The sequence below is a fragment of the Scomber scombrus genome, chromosome 14, assembly GCF_963691925.1.
Source record: "Scomber scombrus chromosome 14, fScoSco1.1, whole genome shotgun sequence".
NCBI lineage: Eukaryota > Metazoa > Chordata > Actinopteri > Scombriformes > Scombridae > Scomber > Scomber scombrus.
In genome coordinates, this window is record NC_084983.1 from 18,146,250 (window position 1) to 18,159,401 (window position 13,152).

The following is a 13,152-nucleotide window of genomic DNA, read 5'->3' on the forward strand; positions in this document are numbered from 1 at the left end:
CAATGTCAGTTTCTAATTTTAGTTTTACTCATAAAGAGTATCATCGGGCACACAGACATTAAATAGGTTTTCTGTTTCTCTGATCCACGTGAGACTGGTATACATTGCTGGACTCAGTGGCCAATTTACGAGGTACAATGTAGTTTTGATGATATGGACTCAACAAGGTTCTGGAGACAGTCTTTGCTTATTTCGGTCAGTGCTGACTTGCAGGCATCAGGTAGATTGTGCTGGTTTGTGGGCCACACATGCATCCTGCAAACCTCATTCTCTCTTTTTTTCTCATTTTATGTGACCTTTTATTGCTGCAATGTCCTCCTGTGACCCATTTTTATCAAGTCTGCTTTTGGAAATGTGAAAGTATTACTATACTGCAGATTGCATGAGAGGAGGGATGAGGCAAGCTGTACGTTTTGGACTATAATTACATACAGTTTAAATTATTTGCTTCATCTAAGGCCACATTTAAGGCCACGTCCTTACAGTGCCATGTTTAATATGATCAACGGTGCAAAACGGCACTGCAACACTTCACAGTACTGCCTATACAATTATGAAGTCTGCATATAGTGCAATCTATTATCATTGTAATTGACTGGAGAAAATAATAACAGCGTTATCACAGACTCTAATGTGCTCTGCAAGTTGTTGTGATCCCACTTTAATTTATTTAATCAACAAACGAGACATGATATTGTAGTCTCAGCTCTGATTCTCTGTGAGCTTGAGTGGTGATTGTTCTGCATCCTGGGACACTGGTGCTGTATTTGCCTGCAGCAATCACATTAAAGGGAACAAGAAGAGGGTGTGGGCTTTGTAGTACAGCAGATAAGCATAACTCTGTGGACAAGGTGTCTCTCAGAAAAGCAGCAGGTGTGGTGCTTCAAAAAGCATATAAATTGAGCTTTTGCTGGTCCTTTGTAACCATATTTATATGAGTTTTATGAACATCTATGGATTTTATCTTAGGAATAAGACATGAATCAAATCAAGAGTACATATAGAGCAACCCAAAATGAAGATTTTATGCTTTCCTGATGTCGTGACTCTGGTGCTAGGCCACTCTCTGGTATTAGTCGAAGAGTAAAGGGATTACATTTTCTAAATTGACATCTTCTCCCAGACACAGAGACTGAGGAAATCAGGTTTACTGTACCTTAACAATGTCTTCATTGGAGGACTTGCACTGCACAAAGGCTGAGACATCAGTGACTGCTCCATTCATCTCTATAGAGACCATTTTGACAGGAATAGCCACAGTGCGTCCAGTCAGAATGGCCGTGTTGATAATCTCAGTGTCCTATGGAGAGAAACAGGCAAAATATTCATGAGACAGTGAGAGGTAGAGAGTGATTTTCCTTGATATTTCATCAGAATTACTGATGTCCATACTTAAAACCATTACCTCTGCCTCCCAGGTGATACTCAGTGGCAGACCAGAGCTCATTTTACTGAGACATCTTTCATTGGATTTCATCAACTGATATTTTCATTTCAACTGTTTTTTTCCAATGAAAAATAGCAGTAAATGAATAAAAATAAAGCTTTGGACAAGCATTTGATGAAAGGTAATAATCTTAACCTTAAATGCAAATGTGGTCCCACCAGGTAAATCCCAGCGTCAAGCTTAAATTTCAGGCTACATAAAAGGCATGACATTTACTGTACTGATGCACAGGATCTGATGCAAATATCCAATGTCCATAAGTGGAAGAGATGGATTAGGTCTCAGCTGGAATTTCACCACAGATGGATGCCTCTTATCAAAACTCCACAGAAAATACAGAAAGTGTTGCTGTCAGAATGAGATATACAAGTAAATTTCCTAGAAATGCCTAAAAGTCATTCCCATTATTTCTGCCATTTACAAAATTCAATTTCAATCATTTATGCTTCCTCCATTACTGTTAAAAAGCTTAATACTACACTCAAGAACATTTAGCAGAGAGCGTAGAAAAATGCAGATAATCTCTTTGTTATTGATAAATCTGTCAATAATAGTCTAATTGTTTCATTTTTCTTTGACAATGTATTTGGTCCCTATATTTATAATAGGGATTATTTTCATTATTGATCAATCTGCTGAGTATCCTCTTTTTTAATTGATTAAACTAGTAAAAAAAATCATGTTATAATTTCCAAGAGTCTCCAGTGATGTTCTTATTTTGTCCAACCTACAGCCTAAAATTCAAGGATACTCAGTTTACTATCATATATGACAAATAAAGTATTAAACCATCACATTTGAGAAGGAACCAGTAAATAAATAAATGCCAGGTATCAATTAATGTTCTGTTGCTTAGCTAAAGTATCTGACTAATTGTTGCAGCTCTAATTTATAAACTGGTAGCTATATCAGAGTAGTTTCCACTTGTGTTTGAAATCATAGAGCAAATGTCTGCAGTTTTTTTTTCTTTTTTACATAGTTAAAACTTCAGAAAAAAAGGGATCAAACTGTGATAAATACAGCAAATTGTACACAACAATAAAACTACTCCTCAAATCCTGATAAACTCGCCATAAACAAGGCCAACATTGTCATGCCATCTTCAATTTTTATTTTGATTGCACTGGAATGCAAACAGCCAATTAAAAACACACCAGGCCTTCAGTTGAAGTTTGAATCAATTCATTATTTTTCCTGCAGATCATGTAAGCTGCAAGAGGGTAACAAGTTTTCTCATTTATGAAGTACAAGTAGCCCAAGAGAGAGAGACTGAGACCATGTAATTTTCCCTGAAATAAAAAAAAAGTATATTTAAATTTCTGCTCGACACTCATCTTAAAGTCTTAATAAGGGTGTAGAGCATGAAGTATGAGACTTCTTACCCCTCTGCTTCCACTCAGCTGCCAGGCCCAGAATTGTTTATTCATAGAGGGAATATTATACAGATTCAGCACTGAGTGTTGTCAAAGCATCTACTCTGTATAGCCTTAAGCAAATAACAAAAGTAGTCGTTGCTGAAGTGTCCTTAGGCATGACACTGAATTTCACCTCAGAGAGTGATATAACACAGAGAGGTGCACACAAAATACTAATTTTACAAGATAAATCCTTTTGAGGTCAAACACCTCTTTGAAATTGCAGATGGGTTAGACACAAGATATACAAAACAGAGAAAGAGAGAGAATAGCTAGTATATATAACACAAATTCATACATGAAGCAATATCAACACAATTAGTAATAACAGAGGCAATTACCAGTAGAGTCATTTACCATGGACCCACAGTAACAATTGTTTTTTAATTCAACTGGAATCACCATGTTCTTTCATTTCAATATATTCTACAGACTTTAAGGAAGAAAACAAAGCTTTCTCTTCCATCTGAGGAAAATAACCGGCGCCCTGACACAGTGATTGAAAATAACTTCTGTATAACTGTAGTTTATGATCACAATTTCTCAACCCAAATACGAATAACTGGCAAAAAAATCGTTCTTTGTAACAATTCCTACAACGTGTACAGCTTTCTTCAAAGTTTTCTTAGTCTTAGTTTGAAAGACTGTGCTCCCAAGAAAAACGACACAATATGTTGTTATGTCAGTCGGCCGAAAACATCCTATAGTTACGTTTGAGTGACGGATGCCGTCTAGCAGCCGCAGTTATTATAACACGGAGCAGTGGTCCGGATGAGGACAGTTTTCCCCCATTTGGAGGAGGAGGGGTGCATGGAGGCATTAACCCAACAGTGGACTTCGGCACAGCAGGAGACTGCTGTCCATTTCCTGTTTCCAACAAGGTGTCAGGACAGTTTGAAAAATAAAAAAAAGTTATTATTGTAGCCATGACGATGAAGGTCTGGCACATCACACAAAATAATTATTTTTTAATAATGATTTGTAACAATTTTGGAAAGCATAGACAAATGATGTTGTCCTGCTGATTACTGCCAATAGGGGGCGCCGGATTAGAAAGCACTCCTGTGTGTCGTTCTCTGAGGATTTATAGCTTGACTAGAAAGAGCTTTTAATGCAAAATATCAAAATGTGTAGTTGACAAAGTGCCTCCATGAAAAAAAGATTAAGTATTAAGTACAGTAAAACAGCTACTCTACAGCTGAGTCCATTAATTTCACACACATCTTATCTGGCAAACAAACCCATTGTAAATTAATGCTTTGTCAGGTATTCTAATGTTGATCAACCTCTGCAGTTACAGACAGATCAATAAATAAGGCTGCAAAGCTCTGCTTCTTGTCTGAGGGATCAATAATATCATTCAAAGGCTTCATTGCAGCAGTAATAGCACACTGTTGCTTTCTAATTCCAGACTGAAGCTGAAAACAACAGAATGAACAAGACTGAACTAGTCAGTTACATATTTCACACTGACAAGTTAAAAATAGGCCTGGAGGACATGACATCTCCACAGTTGAACAGATGGATGACACTCTCATGGCTGACCTCCATACCTTGGGAATCTCATTAGTAAGAATATTAAAAATATATGTAGGAGGTGAAGCAAAGAAATCTGAAGCTATTTTGAAAAAAAATAGGGATCAAAATTGTCTAGTTTTGACACTTTGGCTTCAAGAAAAATCATTAGCAGCAAGATACAAAATAGTTTTGTATTGCAGCAGTTTGTGTCTGAAACTTTGAATTTGACCTTTTAAAAGTCCTGAAAATAAATAGAAAATAAGTATTTTTGAAGCTTTATTAAACATTATCATAAGTTAAGTAATCAAATCATCACCTTGCTTATATATATTATACTATATTCTGTGAATCCTTTGAAAATGTCATTAAATCAGTGAACTTGCTGCCAATCACATCACACTTTCTTTGTTAGAACGGCAAATTAATGTATTCTTTCTGAACCCCAAGATCAAAACCCAGTTTGACAGTATTTCAGTGGAGTTTGTTTTTGTTCCTAAACCGGAGGTGGCAGACAGGCAGGGCAGCTTTGTTTTTGTTTATCTGTGTTTATAAAATGTGGCAATTTTGTGGGAAGCAAAGCACAGCAGACCTCTGGATAATTGACTGGACTCTGGGGCGAAATCCTAATTGAAAGACATTATCCCGGAGCTCCACTTCCTGTTTTGGCATCTGGAAAGTATTAAACTACACAAGACACTTTACAACTAAATGCGTGCTGATTTGGGAGTACTAATTAGGCTTACCTGAATTCAGCTTGAAACAAAAATCAGTCATCACTGCACACAGCTATCATTTCACTTAATTACTATGTTCGGTATAAAGCAGTAAAACGGTGGTTCAATGGTGATACAGAAATGTTTTAATTCTGGCATCAAAGTAAGTAAAACTGCTTATTTTGCCAATAAAGTTCAAACTGAATATATTTTTTAATACACTGCAACACAGCACTTGATTATCATTTTAGTGAGGCCGATTCAAAATACAGCTGGGCTTCACTGCCTTGAACTTCCTTTGATAAAGAAGTTTTTTTTCTTTTTCTTTAAAAAAAAAGTTTTACTTTTAATTAATCTTATTTCACACAAAATCATAATGATACCACAACACTGTTGGTTTTGTTAAAAATGGGTATTTAAACTCAGATGTTTTTACAGTTTTACATTTGAGATTAAATTCAGTAAACTTTTGATTAATTTGGAGTTTAGTCTAAAATCTATACAGTGCAGTACAACCAACAGTGTAAATTACTTTAAAGGGGACATATCATGTTTTTAATGATTTCTCTTATTTTTATACTGTAATAATGTCATTTGCTTGCTACTTCCTCCCCGTGATGACATCAGATTGTTCATGCCCGCCCACGAACGGCTGTGTTTGTTGCTAAGGTTGTTAAATGTCATGTTTGTGTTGTCCACTTGCATATTTCGAATCAGAATCGGACTTGGTTATGTGTGAATGTGTTTGAAAAGTTTTCATTTTGACTTAAGAAAGAGAAAAAAAATCCTACATCTATTGTTTGATTACGTAGACTTTGGAGCCATTGGAAGTTGGTTGAGATGCTTTCAGAAGCTAACCAATCAGAACAGAGTGTGCTCATAAGGAGGAGGCTTTAAAGACAGAGGAGCTAAAACAACCTGTTTCACACACTGAATTGTAAATCATGCAAAAATGTTCCTGTAGAGCCCCAAAATATAAATACAGACTTGAAAATGTGAACGATACATCCTCTTTAAGGATTTATTGGAAATAATCTAAATTACAGAATTGGCAAATATGTGTAATCTCAGTCTAAATGTTTTATTAGAGAATATTAAAGCAACAAATCAGTCCCTTTTTTTGTCTACACTGTGTTCACAGATTAAATAGTAATTTACTTGTGGTTACTGTCATCCCATTAAAGGTAATCCATTACTGTGGAGCTTTGTTGGAATTGCCCGCAGGCTCTTATAGTCTGACAAGCACTGAAGCGAGATTATTTAGCATGTGCCGCTTAAACGCTTAGTGCACTATTGCCATGTCCACATGCTTTTGAATAATGTAAACAATACATTTGGCCAGATGTGTATCTTTATGAATGCACAAAGATATACATGTGCAAACATGATGTGCAAATTCAAACTGGGTGGGATTGTGCAACACAAAACACCATTTTTTATTTAACATCTGGCAGTTACTGTGGCACTGAGCAGCTAATGGAGTTGGGAATTTGGCTTAAGCGCTTTCTGCTCTGCATCATTTTTCCTGTTTTCTTCCTCCTACCGATTCTCTCAGAGTAATCAGAAAGTGTGTAATAAGCCATAGTGTTGATTTAACCTCAGCATCAGGAGTTGTTTCTCCTCTTTCATTGTAAATTCACCAGTAATTCCACCCCTGCGCCCCTCATCTGCGGTAGGTCAAGTGTAGTTGGCACACAATCTGTGATCCTTCAACCATAAAAATCCCTCTTCTTCATTCTCTCCTTCATTCTCTCATTCATTCTCTTATCATGTTCCTTCACAAGAGCTGGGGTCCCATCCTGTACCGTTATCTCTGTTGCTTTTTTGTTACACAAAATGCATCATGTTTGTATTTTGGAGACAAATCCACCTACCACCTCTCTAGATCAGCAGTTTCTGAAAGTGCTGATCTGTTCTACAAGCTGTCAGTGGGTGTACCGCACCAGCTGAAAAGTGCTGGTTGCTTCACATCTGCAAAGCTTAGCTTAGAATGACAGTTATTCTACAGCAAAAGAAGGAAGGAAGGACGTGCTTCCTCAGAGCCAGTCTTTGTTGTTTAAGGCTGTTTTTCATTTGCAAATGCAATTTCTGACCTGATTCATTTGTATTCTGTGTTAGTTCCTTGACCTGAGCAGCACAGACATGTTCATAGAAAGCCCTTGAGACACATTGGTTGGTTTGATGCATACACAGCGACCATACTTTGTGCTGATTACCATTTATACTTATGTTAAGCATTAAAACATCACTTTTCTACCTCAGTGTCGGGTTGTGTTCTTGTGAGAGATAAGAACCTGCTGCAGGATCAGATGCAGGCTAGAAACTACTTTTTTCTTGTCTTTTTCCTTTTTCAGAACAAAAACTGTTTTTTTTTTTGTCTTTCCAATTTTACAATAAAAAAGCCTCACATTTAAACACATGTGGCTTGTTCAAAACAACAACTTGCAATTAAGAAATGCATTAACACTGAAGTCATTGTTTAATATTGAAAAACAAACATTTTGAGAAACAACACTACATTTAATAAACTCCAATGGGTAATAATCAAAAAGCAAACAAATACCAAAAAGAACAATTATCTATTGGAAAAAAAGGTTCAAATTCATGTTTTTTTAATTTTATTTCTAAACTTGTTTTTTTATAACTTACAAGTATTTGATGAATTTAACAGCACAGTATGAATTCAAATTAAATTTACCACTATTATTTAAAATGAGTTATTTGCTCTCTAATTGTGCAGAGAAGAGCATATAAATAGGGTTAAGGTGGTATGCAAGTAACAAGGCAATTTTCTCAGAGCCCAAGTTTGTTATGTCTAGCTGTGTCACCACATACAGCAGATAACGCTTACCAGAACCTCCAACACAACACCTGGATATGTCATACTTATGCAGCGTTTAACCTGAAAAGCTGTTTTTAATTATGGTAAGTTTGAATGGACGGTTGTGTTTATGGTTTCATGTGTTATAGTCATGATCATTTGACCGATTTTTAAGTAGTACACACACACATACTAAAGTTTGCCATGTCAGAGATTTCAGTGAAGAAGCAAGTCAGGCTTGACTGTGATGAGTAATTGTTAGGACAATTGTAACAGCTGTTTCTTTCGTCCTGCTGCTAATGTGGTCAAACTGTGGCAGCAGTCTGCAGGCTCTACTCTGATCAAACCACAGCAGCTACAGTTTCCCTGGTCAAAGGAGAGGAATGTGATGTGTGTGTGGGGACATGCAGCTCATCCTTGCCTGGGGAAGTGTGGGTGCCATTATATACTAGTGGCACAGAGTACTATATATATCTGTGACAATGAATACAAAAAGAGAATTTATGCATTTTACACTGTTATACTGTTACATTTCCTTGCATGATGATTATGTTGGTCATTATGTTGTTGTAAAATGTTTTTCATTATATTAAGATAAATCATATTTTTACAATTACATATTAATAAAGACACTGTCAGATTAAAAAAAAAAAAACACCCCCAAGAATAATATAAAGAAATCAAGTTTATACTGTTATGTTACTTTTAAACTACCTGTGTGTCAATCGTCCTGACTGATGGGGTCGAAAGTAACAATGCACACCATTCAAAGTCAAATTGTTCCACATTTACTACAAAGTGGCTTCATCCAAGTTTTCGTCCCATGGTAATGTCAGCTCCAATAGGATGACATGCTTGGTGAAGTCTGACTAGAAGAACCACATCAGGACGTACGGTGGTGGTGATAATGTGCTGGGGGAAGTTTACTTGCCTCTCCAGGTCCACAAACATCTTCAAGTCTTATGCCGTGGCCAGGATTCCTGCAGATCTTCTAGTAGTGGGTCTTGTTTGTTCCCCAGCTCTGACAAAGTTGATAAGCTTGGAAAAGTGGGTGTACCTATTCATCTCAATTCCTTCATGGATGGTTTGCGCAATCACCTTCAGTACCTGCTCATGGCACCAGTGATATCTCCCATCTGCTTGGGTTTTTGGGGAGCCGCTCAGTATGTGTTCGAGTGCTCCACATCCTGAGCATAGCGGGCATGTTGGTGATTCTGTTTTACCCCACGTGTTGAGGTTAGCTGGGCTGGGTAGTGCATCAAACACCTGCCTGGATGAAATTTACTCTGTGGGGCTCAGACTTCTACAGGTCGACCCAGGTCACTTTCCATTTTGTCCAGGTTCCCTGCTTCTTCATGCCAACAGCTCTGCATATTCTTACATCCTCCATGGCTGCCCTCGCCTCCTGCTGTACTAGGTGCTGGTTTCCTGACTGTTGGGTCTTCATGTGAGGAGCAGGGAATAATCCCAGTCCAGCTCTGCCATGTGTGACCATGCCTGCCAGTGTACTGTGGCGGACTCATGCTTCACCCTGTTGGAACTCTTCTGCTACCTGCCAGTTTCTGCCTGTTCTCACCAAATTCATGCTTTGGCTGCTAGTCACTACTCTTCACTTGAATTCCTTTCCCAAGGATTTGAATGGAAGTTTGAGTTTGTTCCTGTTTCCATAGAGTGCAATGTTAGTGAAGGACTTCTTCAAAGGTGGGAACTCGCCTTTCTTTCTAAAGCCTCTACTGTTGCGACAGGCACTTCATACACCAGGAGATGCCAAAGGAACCTTGGGAAGATCACATGCTGGTATAGCCAGGCTTTGAACCTTCCCAGCGTGCAAGATCTGACCACTGATTTCAGCCAATTACGGTAGCTCTGCACACACAGTCTGGACAGATCCCCTATCCATTGTAAGTATGGGGTGATGTTTAAAAAGCCAGTGCAAACAGGAGGAATGATTAAAGCAAGCAAAACCTGTTTCAGTGTTCATGTGCTCATGACTGTTGTTAAAAAACTGTGAAGTTGTCCTTTAACTTTTTTGTTTTGATATAATTTACAATCCATTTAGTCTTCACAACTGACATGATGGATTAAGCCTAATCTTTCAGGGCAACCACCGTGACTACCTGCAGTACTTCCTCACATTTGGGAATCAATAAATGTTGCCTCAAGTTTGGTTTTGAAGTGTACTGTGACTATTTATATCATTGAACAATGTCAGTAGTGCTTGATAGACTAATTGGGAGCAACAGAGGGTGTGAAAACTTTCTGAATTAATCAAGCCTGACTGGTCTTCATCTGCAGCGTGTCGCATTTTCCTGTCTTTTTTTAACAGTGACAGGGAAGACAACTGATGTCCTTCAAATTCCCTGTCAAATAAAAATGTTGATGATGACAATACCAGCCCTCCTTATAATGTACGTGCTGTTCTAAGATGTATCATGTGCTTAAAGACAGCAGCTAAAAAGCATTTGAATCATACAGCAACTTAAGCATTTAACCATAGAGCTAACCGCCAACTAATGTAAAGCGCAGAGGTGGCAGGCAACTGAGAGAGAAAAAAGCTCATAGATAGTTTGTGCCATCTTGCTTCAGGATGTAAATTCTACAAGGAAAAGTCACACAGGCAGAAATCTAATTTTGCAACGCAGTTAAACACATCTGGGTACAAGATGCATGTTACTCCCAAATGTCAAGGGGACCAGAGATATGAAGTGGACCTTATGTTACAACAGATGTGCCATAGACAAAGTCATAACTGCAACTCAACTGCAGAACAGATGTAATTATGTAAATTATGCAAATATAAAGCAGATACCCGAGATAATACTGCCAAAAGTATCCCACTTTTTAGATTTTTTTTAATACATCCTGATATATCATGTTTGTATATTTTGTGTTTTACAATCTACAGTAGACTTCAGAGAATGTGCTACTGAGCAAATATCTCCCAGTTCTTGGAGAGTCTGTGAGCTGCAATGATGATGATGATGATGAACAATGCTGTCTTCAGAAAACAAAAGCTTATTCTCCCATTCTCCCACTACTACTACCATCCAGTCTTGTATATTATTTACCATGTGCAGTACATTTTAATGAGCAAATATCACATGGGTTTGGACTTTTTTTTGTACTGACTGGGTTCCACTAGTGATGAGTGAAGCAGGACGATGAGAGAGGAAGTAAAAGAAGGTAAGGCATAGCCCGAGGTACTTAGTACCTCTTTCTTGATTGATTTCCTTGTGTCCCTATAATCTGTTTACCAGCCTCACTAATTGCCACCTTTCACGAGGCAAGGAGAAGGAAGAGCCACGAGAGTAATAGACACTTAAGTGTTCTGGGATCGGTTGCCTTTCTTATGGATCAGTAAGTCATTGCAGAGAATAAAGGTGTTAGATGAATTTTCAATGGCTATATATTCATCTGTATATATATTTTATGCTCTGTACATATACACACAAATGCAGGCTATCATTAATTAAATATCTAAAACAAACTTTTTAGTGCAGAGACAAAAGTGTCCTTGACGTTCAGAATGTCTGGCTTACTCTTGGTACACATGCAAATATCATTATTAGCATTAAATAACCTGGAAAACTCATACCTGACTAAGAGAAACACAGTTTGTAGCAATGAAAGAGTCAGCTTTCAAGTTTGTTTTTTGTTTTTGTTTTCCTGGCAATTGGATGCAAGTTGACTTCCAGTTCCTGGGATTTGGACACAGCTCAATACATGCATTTTTTGAAAGATATTTGAGGCCTTCAGGTACAGTGTTGAGCATAGGTCCCTAGTGTTTTAGAGGCACCTAGAGGTCAATAAGCAATGGGCCTCACGCAGAGAAAAACATTACAAATTTCAGTAAAGGACCCGCAACATTAGAAAATATGAATCCAGCTGCCAATACCATGTCATAAGAGCAGCTCTGCATTTTATAAGAATACATAGGGAATGCTTAGTTACATTTATGGGCAGCACCACAAGGAAAACAAGGGCAGTTGCCAAAGGTGGCTGTATGATCCCCTATACATCCCCTATACAATTGGACAATCAGCTTTTCCTGTGAGAGCAGCAAATCGTTGGAATACTCTACAAGAAAATGTGTTGCATATAGCATTTTGAAAATCATAGCTCATAATATGGTGATTAACATATAATATGTATGATTATTGTTATTATAAATAATGCTTATATTAATACTATAATGTGCATTTTCCCCTGTAAATGAAGGAATAAATAAAAACATTCAGAGTAGGCTTACTGTAGAATAAGTGCACCCTGTACAACTGTATTATATAGGAAGACTCCTGTGTATATATGTATATAGATCTATATATCTATATATATATATCTATATATCTATATATATATATATATATATATATATCTATATATATATATATAATTAATAATCTCACATCAGCCTTGACTTACAGAATTTCTTTCATGTTCAGATCCCCATAGTAGTGTTAAGTTTTCAAAGAAACCAACCAGGTATAACTTGCCTTTGTGTTGCTACACAATAGGAGGTATAGTATTTCACATGGAACAAGGCTTTTACTGTATGAGATCAGACTCACTGATTGCTTCTAGCGAAATACTTTGCTATTGTGAAATCTGACAGATCATTAATAATCTTTCAGAGGCTTAAGCCAAACATTTATAGACAAAATTTCCTATAAAACGAGGTGTTTCAACTCTACGGGAGGTGGAAGTAACAGAAATTATTTGATACAATTGGAGGTGATAAATGTGTATGTGAGCTAAAAAATAGAGGGGTAGAATTTGATAAATTATTAATTAATATGGTTAATTCAATGCTGATTTGATCCATTTTGATTCATTTAACAAAGCTTAACAAGAACAAGGACCTTAGTTGGGCAGATTACCTTAAATTTCTTTGGTGTGAAATACAGTGTGATGTTGTATTTATATTTTATACATGTAATTGATTCTTATTTCTCAACCTAATATGCAACCTTTAATTTAATAATAACAATGAACTGAATCTGATTTAACCCTCACTCACCATAGCCAGAGGGATGATGGCCTGAATGTCTCGCTGCACCACCGTCAGCTCAGTCACAACCTTCTCTGAATCGGGAGGTGGGTTTTGCCCTTTGTAGTCGATGTTCCAGTTAATCCTCCTGGTCACCGAGAGGCTGGTGAAGTTCTCCATCTCAAAATCCAACTGCATCAACTCAACGTTGCCCAGTATATCCCTGCCAAACCATAAAAACACACACATAA

The 13,152-nt window shown here is 37.3% G+C and overlaps 1 protein-coding gene across 1 annotated transcript in view; it reads right to left on the reverse strand.

The window, feature by feature from the left end:
- Positions 1 to 13,152, reverse strand: part of tmem132e (transmembrane protein 132E) — a 115,602-nt gene that overhangs the window by 37,276 nt on the left and 65,174 nt on the right. Inside the window, exons 4-5 of the mRNA XM_062432828.1 lie at positions 12,932 to 13,124; positions 1,157 to 1,300 (exon numbers count right to left, since the gene is read on the reverse strand). Coding sequence (XP_062288812.1) covers positions 1,157 to 1,300; positions 12,932 to 13,124 — 337 coding nt within the window. The remainder of the gene's footprint in view (positions 1 to 1,156; positions 1,301 to 12,931; positions 13,125 to 13,152) is intronic.